General features: G+C 37.3%; 1 protein-coding gene across 2 annotated transcripts in view; it reads left to right on the plus strand.

Moving 5' to 3' along the window:
- Positions 1 to 12,793, plus strand: part of RGS20 (regulator of G protein signaling 20) — a 105,640-nt gene that overhangs the window by 57,980 nt on the left and 34,867 nt on the right. For both annotated transcript variants that reach the window (XM_056823920.1, XM_007487125.3), the window contains exon 2: positions 5,940 to 6,088. In XM_056823920.1, coding sequence (XP_056679898.1) covers positions 5,940 to 6,088 — 149 coding nt within the window. The remainder of the gene's footprint in view (positions 1 to 5,939; positions 6,089 to 12,793) is intronic.

The following is a 12,793-nucleotide window of genomic DNA, read 5'->3' on the forward strand; positions in this document are numbered from 1 at the left end:
CCCACAACAACCCTAGAAAGTGGATGCTATTATTATTCCTATTCTTCAGTTGTGGAAACTGAGTTAGAAAGAAGTTAAGTGGCTTCCCTAGAGACACACGGCTAGTGCATAAGACCAGATTTGAACTTCGTCTTCCAAACTCCAGGTGCAAAATTCTAACCACCTAGCTGATGGGCACAAAAATAGAGTGGGCTAGGAAGAAGACAGGAGCAAGAGAAGACTTTCAATTGGGAGATCAGGGAAGGCTTTACTGAGAAAGTGACCCCTGAACTGAGCTACCAGCAAGTACACATCACATAATGACCTAGAGGTTGGCTAACAAGACACAAAGAACAGAACCTTTCAGTCACACGGTTGCAATAAGGGAAAAAATCAATGTAAAAAACTCTTGTAATAGATCCTGGGGCAAATAAGGAAGTGTCCAGAGGGTCACAGAAGGACAACCTTCCTGGAGGATCATGAGGGAACAGAAGTGACTTGGAGTTGGACAATAGGAATTCAAATGAAGGAAGTGGTTTGGATGCCTTAAAGCAGAGTCATCCAACAGCCTGCCTAAAGGCTACATGCTGCTCTCAACACTTCCATTACAGGTGGAACTAGATTAAAATGTAAATGGGAAATAGATAACAAAACAAACACAAATATAATAAAACAGATAACATTACATTTTAAAGTTAAGTCAATATGAAGAGCAGGGATCCTCCTCTACAGATTCTTGCACCACCCCTTTCTGTTTGAGTTTGACACTACTGCCTTAAAGTACCATAAAAGCAATGCCTAGAATATCCAAAAAGAAATTATTTAGCACCTCCTGTGTGTCAAGCACGCAGTCCAGCATTAGGAAAACAAAGTTTTGCTTAAGAATTGACCCCAAGGATCTTAGAGAGTCATAATCTGACACGATGGAGAAAATCCTGGACTTGGAGTGAATTCCCGGGTTCTAATTGTGCTTCGGAAACTTATTAGCTGTGTGAAAAATAAACCAGTCATTTAAAACTTCCAAGTGTCAGTATCTTTATCTTTAAAATGAGGCAATAACATATAGTACTTATCACAAAGGTTTTTATGGGGAGAAAGTGAGAATCTCAAAGCATTCATAAAAATCTGTATTATTTCAGTCTATTGGGGAAATTATAGCATAAATTTAATAAATGATATTGCATGCTTGATTACAGTGCTGCTAATAAAGTGTCATATCAGGCTTAAGGGGAAGTTAATTACCTACTACAGTGAAAATTAAGGAAGACTTTCTAAAGGTAGTGAGGTATAAGTTGGGCTTTTACAGATGAGACCAAGATATCCAATAAGAAACTACAGTAAAATATAATGTAAGTGGAAAAAGAAACTACCAGTATAGTTGATGCCAGTGAATCCTAGCTTCCAATGGAACTGAGATGGGACAGAGAAGTTTGTAGCCTTCAAGGTTTTCTGTCCAGAGGCATTAAATGTGGAGGACTGTGCCCCCTCCCCCCCAAAAAAGCCCGAGGATGGCCAGAAACTTTGGAAGTTCCAGGAAACAGCAGTATGGCAGGCAAAGACCTGTTATCAGGGCTCAGATCAATATACCCCAGACCCAGGGGCTCTCTGTTTCCTTACATTTTGTTCTGAGAAGCCAATGTTGGCCATGAAAATCTAGCACTCAGCCCCAAAGATCTGGAATGGAGTGGCAACCTCCAGGAGATGAAAGTCACTATCTGGCGCTCCATTCCAAAATGCAGCATAGGATAGACCCTACCAAGAGCCCCATTTGGGGAGTTATAGTATGAGAAATGAATGGATAAAAGAAAACACCAAAAAGTATCAAAAATTAGTATAAATCTAGAAATCCTTCCCCCCAAAAGAAGCAAGAAACTACTATAAGCAAAGACTTGAAACAGGAAAGAGATTCTCTACAAAAACTACATGAATACCTAGAAGAAATGTAGCAAAATATTTGTAGGAAAGAATTAGAAGGAGAATAAGTAGCTTGCAGCAGAAAGTTTTAAACTTTGCTGAAAAGATGGATTCTTGAAAACTAGAATATTACACAGAAACCAATGACTTCATGAAAGAGAGAAAAAATATTAAGAAAACTTTAAAATCCAAAAAAAAAGAAAGAAAAGAAAATGTAAGACATTAAAAACAACTGATCTATAAAACAGGAAAAGGAAAGAATTTAAAGATCATTGTATTCCCTGAAACCTATGATCAAAAAAAGTCCAAACACTACATTTTAGGAAATCAGAAATAAATGCTCAGATCTGCTAGAACTACAGGCCAGAAGAAAAGGCTCCCAAAAGGAAAATTCTCAGGAATATCAGAACCAAAATCTAGAGATCACATGGTAAAGGAAAACTTTCAGAGGTATCCAAGAAGAAGCTGATGCCAAAGCTTCCCCACCCACCCATAATTTTAGATATTTTTAATAAAGTTTTGGTAATGATTTTCCTGTATCATATGCATCAAGTCTGAGATTATTATCATCTCAACAACAAATTTCTGTTAAACTGAATTCAAGTGTTTCAGTTGAATATTCTAGGAACATCTCCTTATTGTCTCCTCTCATTGTTCATCCCATATCCACCTTTGAGCCTTGATTTCAACAATTTATTTCAACAAACATCCTGTGTCAAACAGGGCTACAAACAAAATATGGGGCCTTGTCTATAGTAAACATTCGATAAATATGTTGGTTGATCCCTCCCTTCAACCACAACCACCATTTCCATATGTCTGCTGAGCCACCTTTCTTCATTGTTTAAATAGCTCTTGAAATTTTATCCCTTTATGAAACCTGGACTTGTCATGAAGGACTATTCCTCCCACACCCACCTTCTCCAAAGTAGGGCCATTCAATCTTTTCTACAGTGAGGTGATATAAAATTATGGTGCCTTGCCCATAGTAAACTCAATAAATGTGTTATACGTGCCTGCTAAGACATCTCTCTTCTACTGTGTAAATCGTTTATGAATTTCTACCTGTTTTATAGAATCTTCCTGTTTTGGATACTGAAGAGTTGATTCTTTTCCTTTCATCTTTCTCAGTTTTGATACAGAATTCTCATGAATTAATCAACAATGAATTAGCAAGCAATTATGTAACAACTCCTATGTGTCAGACACTGTACCTGGGGACACAAATTCAAAAACAGAAACAATCTGTCCTCACAAGAAACTTACATTCTTATGGGAGACAGTACGAATAGCACTCTTTGCAGAACTCAGTTTTTAAATACAGATAAATATAAACTAGTTAAATAAAAGGTAGTTTGGGAGGGAGGGACTTAGCAGGTGAGGGAAGAGGAAATTTTGATGTAGAAGTTAATGCTAAAGCTGTGTCTTGAAGAGAAAAGGGTTTTTAGGAGGTGGAAGGAAGGAGAGAATGCTTTGCTGATTTAGAGTGTAGGAAAGCTGGAACACCAAGTGTGAAGAACAGAGAGAAAATCAATCTGTCTGTATCACAGAGTGGAGACAGAGAAGTGATACACAACCTGATTTAAAAGATAGTTTGGGGAGGGACGATTAGGTAACTGTGAATAGAGAAGTCAGGAGGTCCTGGGTATAAATATGGACTCAGACTCTAGGCAGGTCACTTAACCCCAACTGCCTAGCCTTGATGCTCGTTTCTCTTAGAACTGATTCTTGGTTATTGATTCTAAGACAGATGTTAAGGGTGTTAATAACAATAATTTTAAAAGGTAGTTTGGTGGCAGGCTATGGAGGACTTTAAATGCTAAGCAGAGGGAAAAAAAAAATATATATATATATATAGAGAGAGAGAGAGCAACAGAGAGAGACAGAGAGACAGAGGGACTTTTTTTTTTGGTACTAGAAGTAATAAGGAGCCAGTGGAAGTATCTAAGCAAAGGGGAAGTTGCCATGGTCAGGTCTGGGCTTAAGGAAAATCACTGGTGTAGCAGTATGGAGAATGAATTAAAATGGAGGGAGGCTTGATTTAGGGAGACCTATTTAAGAGATCACTGAAATAGTCCAGGTGAAAAATGATGAGGGTCTCAACAAAGATGATAGCAGTGTGAGTAGAGAAATGGGGATGGATAAGAAAGGTAACAACAGCAAGATTTACCAACTGATTGTATATATGGGGAATGAGAGGGAGGAGCTGAATATAATGTCAGGTTTATAAACTTGAGAAGAATGGTGGTTCCTTTGAGGGAAAAGAGGAAATTTGGAAAGGGAGCTGATTTGGGGGAAGAGATAATGAGTTCTGTTTTGGATGTGTTAAGTGTGAGATGTCTACAGGGCACCCAATTTGAAATGTCCAATAATGGAACATTTGAAGTTCCAGGGAGAGACTTGGCCAGATCTGTGAGTTACAAACATAGATGAGATAATTAAATCAAGGAGAGCTAAGGAAGTCACCAAGGGAGAGTGTAAAGACAGAAAAGGATCTAGGACTGAATTTTGGGGCATGTACCTTTTGGGGCTGTGATATGGATTACAAACCAGCAAAGATGACTGAGAAGGAGCAGTTTGACAGATGAACCAGGAGAAAGTACTGTTATGAAAACTCAGAGAAGAGGATCTAGGAACAGAGAGATACTTAATACTAGTGTCCCAGGTGGCAGATGGGTCAGATGAGAAATGCAAAAAGGCCATCAAATTTGACGACTAACAGATTGTTGGTCACTTTAGTGTCCCACAAACTCATAATCACCTTTTTGAGAAGACTGTATATTGGGGGGGGGGGGATGGAGATAGTCTGTGAAGAACTGGTTGTAATTCAAACAAGTGGTTTGAATTACATTTGTGTTAAATATTTATGTTAAATCATTTATGTTAAAGTATGAATCTTTCTTTAAACTAATTGCATCTAGGCTTATGGATACATTGAGAAACAGCATGACATAGGTGCTAGCAAGTTCGTCTCAGAGGTTCCTGGAAGACCTGGGTTCTAGCCCAACTTCTGAAACGTATTAACTGTGTGATCATAGGCAAGACACTTAATCTCATAGACAAATATTAATTACCAATGGGTTGTCAATCTGCATTTGTAACAAGGAATTTATGTTCCTTGTTATGTTCCAGAAGTTCCCCCCCACTAAGGAAATTTCCAAACTAGTAACCTCTCCTCCATTATTAACTAATTTCTATTTGTTAATATATTCGGCAAACCCAACATTATATGCAATATGAAGAGTTAAGCATTTATTTTCATTCACTGTAGTTCCTTCATTTTCTCTGTAGTCCCAAGATTCTTGTGGTGGTAAGAGGACCAGTCTGGGAGTTAGGAGACTTGGATTCTAGACTTGATAGGGCAGCTAACAGGCTATATGGCCTCAAGGAAGTTATTTAATCATTGAGTCTCAGTTTCTTTACTGTAACCTGGTTTTAGATTTTAGAATTTCTAAGCTCCCAGGGGGCTATTGGACATTTCAAACTGGGTGTCCTGTAGACATCTCATACTTAACACATCCAAAACAGAACTCATTATCTCTTCCCCCAAATTAACTCCTTTTCCAGATTTCCCCTTTTCCATTAAAGGCACCACCATTCTTCTCAGGTTTACAAAGTTTATATGGCTCAAGAAAGACCAACTTACATTTGGGACATAATATGTGAATTCTTCTGACACAAAGACAACTACAGAACAATTCCTGTAGGTCAGTTTCTATACTTGCTGGTATAGAAAGAGTTGGTGTTATAAGCTGTAATGGCTATCCTTGAAGATGCTTATTACCTATGGTACTATTCTCCCTTCCTCATTTTAGGATTTCAAGTGACCTCTAATTCTGAGAAAATAAAAATCCTGTCAATCTACTCTCTCCTCTTCCAACATCACTAAGTGGTCCACCAGTTAGCATAAGTCATCTCAAAATTGCTTAGGCTCTCTCAAGTCGTTGTATGATTTAACATAAATTAGCTTTGCAATGAGCAAAATTGGCTCATCCCTAGACTCCTGCTCCATATTAAACTTCCCATTTTCATTATCACTTTCACAGCCCATGGGATCAGAGCGGATGGAGATGCGTAAACGGCAGATGTCAGTGCCCCAGGAGACAACAGACTGTACTCCAGGCCAACACGAAGTGGGGAATAGAGGCTCTAATGCTTGTTGCTTCTGTTGGTGCTGTTGTTGTAGCTGCTCATGGTATGTTTTTCAGCTTCTAACCTCACACCACTACACTTGGAGCACCCCAGAATAGAACTAATTCGTAGGACTCAATTTAATTGAATAAGTCTTTATTAAACACTTACCTGGTAAATTCTTAACTGGGGCAAGGTAGGATGGGGTAGACAAAAGAAATAGATTGCAAGATTCTTATTATTAAGGGACTTCCATTCTATACTGACATATGTGAGGAGATAACAGTTGCATGTGTAAAACAACTGAAGAGCAATGTGAGATCGCAGACGCTCAAATGCAAAATATTGTTACAAACATGTTGTGCTAGGCAGGTGAGCAGAGGGAAGTGGAAAAACAGAGCAGTGTGACCTGGAATTGGCAAAGAAGGTTTCCTAGAGGAAAGAGAACTCCAAAGGCTATAGGTTTTTTTTTTTCCCCCTCTCATTAAAATGAATTCAGAAACAGTCTATTTGAAATGGGGAGAGAAAGAACACAAGATTTGTAATAGAGAGTCTTATGGGGGGCAGCTAAATGGCTCAATGGATTGAGAGCCAGGCCAAGAGATGGGAAGTCTTGGGTTCAAATATGGCCTCAGACACTTCTTAGATGTATGATCCCAGACAAGTCACTTAACTCCCATTGCCCAGCCCCTTACTGCTCTTCTGTCTTGGAACCAACACAGTATTGATTCCAAGATGTAAAGTAAGGATTTAAAAAGGAAAAATGATGGAGACTTAAGTTTTGGTTAGAATGTTGAGTAGTTGTGTAAAATCTTGTTGTTACTATTACAGGTCTGGAGGAATTATGGACCATATAACAAAATTCATTTGAATTGTGAAATCCTGACAATAAAAATTTTGCACGATTTTAGATATTAATTAAATGCAAAAGCCATATATAATTACTGACTGTTTCTTACCTTATTCAATTTAGTCAGGTCTAATTTATAGCACTATCCCATAGGATCTTAGAGATCACCTAGACTAACCCTCTCATTTTATAAATGAGGAAATTTAGACTGAAAACGATAATGACTTTTCTAAGGCTACACAGGTTTCAAGAATGGGGGACACTGTCAATATGTTCCCCCTGGGATTTGTTGTGATTGTTTTTATATAACAGTAGTGGCAAATTCAATCAATTTAATGCAAGTTTTGTATATTCAGCCAAAAAGTCAAATATACTGTTTGAAGTAAAATATATGTGTAGATGTATGAGTATATAGATAAAGGTGCATAGACACATATGCACACATGTAGACACACACACGCTTGTGTACATACTTGTACATGTATATATTGCATTATTATATATACATGTTTGTGTGTTTTGTCTGTGTATATGTGTGAAACCTCATCAAAATTATTCATAAATGTTCTGGTGGTGTATAACCTGAGACTGATTTTAAATAAGAATTAATCCAAAATTTAAAACTAGCAAGAGGATGTGATCCTCTTCAGTTAGTTCAGATACTTAACATCATAGCTGTAACTATATGATTTCCTCAAATATCACGTTTTTTAATATTGCATTCTCAGATCCCTTATAGTAACTCCAAAACTTCAGAGTACAGTTGAATGAATGTCAAACCAAAAGATAGACTGAGTAGAAGTAGAGAAATGAATTCATTTATAAATGAAATAAGCCTGACAGAGTGTTCTTCCAGAATAATAAGAATCTAAGAAATGTTATTCTATTGTGCTTTTCCTATGCACTACTTCATAACAAAATATTAATATTTATGATATGTCTAATGGAGAAAAGCTATTTTTCTTTAAAATGTCAGTAGCATATCAACATAATAGAAGATACTTCACTGTCTGGTTTCTTTCTTATAAAATGTTAGCACATATTTGAAAAGCAAACCAGGACAACTAGAAAGTGTTTTTTGACCAAAATATTGAGACTGAAAATTTTAGTAACTGAGTTAAAAGAATTAGTTAAGCTTCCTCTTTTGAAATAAAGTATTATTTAGTTCAGGATTAAAGTTGAGTGGATCCATATTAATTATTTTTGGTAGATCTAGAAAGAAATAAGTTGGAAGGGGTTTTATAATGGTGTAAAAGGATGCATTATTTTAAAATATGCTCTTGAACTCTTTAAACATACTCTTGGTTTTGTAAAAATTAAAATTAGATCTCAAATAATAAAATATTATATTTTAGGAGGTTTATTAATGATCATTAGAAATCAAGGAATAAAGAGGATACAAAATAAAGACCACATGCCCATTGCTGATTAGCCATTTCAAAATCCCCACTCACCACTGCCATGCTCCCTGACAGGGCCAAAAAGAGGGTGGGACCCTCCACATCCCTACCTAATATCCCCTGTGTACAGGAAGTACATAATGAAAGGAAGTCAGTGGGCTCCCAGGAAATGTAGTTCTTTTTTTAGGGGAACAGATTATCAATTATACATTCCCCCCCCCCGAGATCCAGTGGAAGACTGGTCTCTCCAATGGATCTTGTAAACACAACCAACTTTTAAATTACAATAATTTGGGGATTAAAGGGAAAAGAACCGGGGGCAGCTGGGTAGCTCAGTGGATTGAGAACCAGGCCTAGAGACGGGAGGTCCTAGGTTCAAATATGGCCTCAGCCACTTCCTAGCTGTGTGACCCTGGGCAAGTCACTTGACCCCCATTGCCTAGCCCTTACCACTCTTCTGCCTTGGAGGCAATACACAGTATTGACTCCAAGACGGAAGGTAAGGGTTTAAAAAAAAAAGGGAAAAGAGCAAAACCAATGATTTCTAGGCACATTGACAAAAAGCCAATTAGGGGGCAGTCCCCTTCAGCATGAGAGTATACACACAAAAACAAATGCATTCAACCCCATATAGTTCAAATCACCATATCCCAAAGTTCACTCTGGATCTTCTGGTGTGGTCTGTGGTCTGTGGAGGCATCTTCATGATGCCTTCTCCAAACAGTTCACTTTATGGATTCGGAGAGGTAGCATGTTTCTTAACTTAAAATTACTCTAAAAAAGAATGTAAACTTTGCATTTTAGAATAATAATACATTCCCCCCTGAAAAGGGTGTTGAAGAACACAGGGATCACTTAGGGATGAACGGCTGAGTTATGAGGTATATGAATCAATTGACAAGAGAAATTAAAAACATCAAAAAAAAATCCAAATAAAAGAGAAAAGATAACCTCTAGATGAAATATAGACTATCAAAGTCTTGTGCATAAAAATTCTAGGTAAAGGAAAATAAACCTATAACAGATCCTTGAATCAGGGCCAATTAAAGTGATTTCTGTCCCACAAGTCTGTAGGACAAAATGCAGTAATATTTCACTTACCCATTTGCAGCCAAGACTATAGGAAAGTGCCATACTATAAGAGAGAAAAAAGGACTAGATTTTTGTGTGATAGGGAAGTGTCATTCCCTGGTCTGATTTTACCTTCACTCTCAGGGATAGGGGGAACCAGTATGATACCCAAACTTTGGTACTTGTCTGTGAATATTTCACAAAGAGTGTAGTACAAGGTGTCCTACATCTTAACATATGTCAAGTGTTGCAATCTCGAGTCTCACACTAGGTTCAAGTCCTTTCATATTGGATTAGAAGTTCATCAATCCTACCTGGATTGGTTTGGTCCTTTTTGACCTTGTGCTCAATTGGCACTATGCAAATAGCTTTGTCTTTCTTTGGCACTGTGCAACAGCTCTTTTTGTATTCCCTTCTCCTGGAATCAGACAAAATTGTTAAGCAAAGTCCCATAATTTTTTAAAAATAATCAATGGCATCATTTTTATAGTCTAAAGCTTTTGGGGTATGCATTGACATTAGGGCAAATGTATTTTAAACTTATATTACTGCAAAATCAAAAAAATTAAAGAAAAATCTTCTCAATACTGTTGACATATGCTTCAAATACAAAAAGGAGAGAAAAAATACAACTCAGATGATATATAGCATATGAAAGGAAAAGCAATAATAAAAAGTTTTAAAAATAAAAAATATATAGCTTATTATCCGTGACATACTGTGTCAGTCAAGGAAAGGTAGAATACAAAGGTTTCTCACCAAAAATGAGATCCATTTCCTTTTCAAACTTGGCCATGATCCACTAACAGTTTTTTATAAAGAACAGTAGTACAGTATGTAATGCACATTTATGAAGTACCAAAATCCCCAAAGTTATAATAACCCATTTAATGACAATAGCAAACAAACCCATTATCATCAGGATTCACATGAATCTGCTATATGACATTTAAAGTTAATGGATACTTGTCACAAGTTTTTCAGATATAGCAATCTTACAACTTTTGCTGAGATATTTTTAAAAGTCTGTCACTGCCATCATTACAAAAATGTGGCAGAGGAATTTAGAAAAAACCAAACCGCTGTACTGTTGATATTGAGTCTAAAAGTGTCACCAAGAATCTAGATCATTCTGGTGGAAGGGTATAGTAAGCTGAAGAGTTATAAATGAGAGATGCTCCCTTTTGGGAGCCATTCAGGGGTACCATGCCCTGGGATCAACTTCCAAGCTCCTTTGGTATCAGACTGTTATTCCATTCACATTTTTACAAATTTGGGAGGTGGGTATTCTAATTGTACTCCACTTCAGCTACTAAAATTTAGGACCATTTACCTCTTGTTACAAATAACTCAGAGGTAGGCAAAATGATCAGAGATGTTGAAAAAAATCTAAAATTCATGTTTGAAGACCCCTTCAAATCAATTTGAGATATTTAGCTCATTAAATTTTTCAAAGGTTGTTAGCCAGGTTGAGTACATTCATCATCTATGTGACAATTAATAAATGCAAAATGGAAAGAAAAAGCTGTTTATGGGCTTTTACAATATATATATTGTTCAGTATAATTATAGGGGGAAAGTAACAGATTATATGTACTAGTTAAAACACAGTCAGTGTAACAGAAAAGCATTGAATACATTTACATATGAACTTGAAACAACAGAATTAAATCTTAAAGCAGACAATCAGCAAAATACAATAAAATACAGAGACTTTCATAAAACAATGGAGTCTGAAGAGGCTTAAAATTTTCACCTCCAGTCTCTTTAAAGTTCCTTTCTCTATCCGTTCAGATTCTTTTTATCAGAACTGTGGAATTTCCCATAGCGAGGGAGAACATGGGTTTTATGAATCTCAAACTGGATGAATCTTAGAGACTGGGCAGGCCCAAGTGGCAAGTAGGGAGATGAATTTCTCCCCTGAATCTCAGGTAAGATAAGTAAAAAGATCAATGCACTCATGAATGGTAGAAGCTGTTTAAAATAGGCAAGTTACTGCTCTTTCAAAGAGTACACCATGCTTGTAATTTACTTCCTGTTTGGAAGAGTAACTTCTTTCTTCCCTTTCCCCCTGAGGTAAAACACTAGTTTCCCCAGCCACGTGGAGAGGGAGTTAGGAGGTTAATCATTGCCTAAAGAAAATACATCCCAGTTTTTACCAGTTGCCTGCAGATCTGCTCTAAGTTTGTGAGTTCCAAAGACACATTGGCAGCTGCCAGCAGCCCAGCAGGACCAACAACAGCAGTCAGGGTTGGGGCTGGAGATCAGGAGGAGGATTCAGGAGTAGGAGTAGGAGCAGGAGCAGGAGCAGGCAGTATCAGCAGCACTAACACCAGAAGCAGCAACGAGGAACTGAGGAACATGGGCTCAAACAGGTGGGTGAGAAGCAGCTTATCTCCTCTTCACCAAGAGTCCCTGGCTAAAAATAGCCTGGCCAGTAGGGAGAGCAACTTGGAAAAAAGTTGGAAAATAAAAAGGCAGCAGCTCCAAATAAAGTTTGGAGTTCTCTCAGAGTTTGTGAAGGTGGGTGGGTGGGTGGGGTTGGGCAAAAAGCCTTGGCAAGAGAAATGTGGCTTAAAAATTTATCTAGGCTACCTTTTAAAAAAATTGAGAAGTTCTTCTCCAACTAATGGTTGCCATCAATGCAAAAGTTGAAATTAAATCTCAATAATAAAAATATTATAATTTAGGGATTTATTAATGATCATTAGAAATAAAGGAATAGAAGGGATACAAAATAAAGACCACATGCCCATGGCTGATTAGCCATTTCAAAATCCCCACTCATCACCACCATACTCCTTGAAAGGGCCAAAAAGAGGGCGGGACCCTCCACATCCCCTATCTACAGAAAATACATAACAACAGAAGTCAGTAGACTCCCAGAAAAATGTAGTTCTTTTTTTAGGGTAACAGATTTTCAATTATACAGTTTAAGGTGCCATGGTTCACACTGGACTGCATAATATGATGTGTTTATATTTTCAGACTATGGCAAAATGAATGGAGGGTCAGCCTCAGTAAGGACCACATAGGTTCACATCCCACCTGTGACTGGGCAAGTCACGTGTGTACTTTCAGACCTCTAGAAAATTCTCTAAGACTATAAGTTACAAATCCATTATTAATCTATGTTGATATAAAAGTGTTTCCTTAACTAGAAAATCCCTGCACTGATGAAATCACAAGTCCAAACAAACAAAAAATTCAAGTCTATTGCTATATTATTAGAATTATAAGCACAGATTCAGATTTTAAAGGGACCTTAGATATCATTGAGTCAGGCCTTAATAATTTGGTAATATGACATAAAATTTACATTTAATAGACTATTCTGGAACAGCTAAGTGATGTAGTAAATGGAGCACTGGGTATGGAGTCAGGAAGATTCATCTTCTTCTTGAGTTTAAATCCAGCTTCAGACACTTATTAGATGTGTGGCCTTGGG

This window comes from Monodelphis domestica, chromosome 3, assembly GCF_027887165.1.
Source record: "Monodelphis domestica isolate mMonDom1 chromosome 3, mMonDom1.pri, whole genome shotgun sequence".
NCBI classification, from domain to species: domain Eukaryota; kingdom Metazoa; phylum Chordata; class Mammalia; order Didelphimorphia; family Didelphidae; genus Monodelphis; species Monodelphis domestica.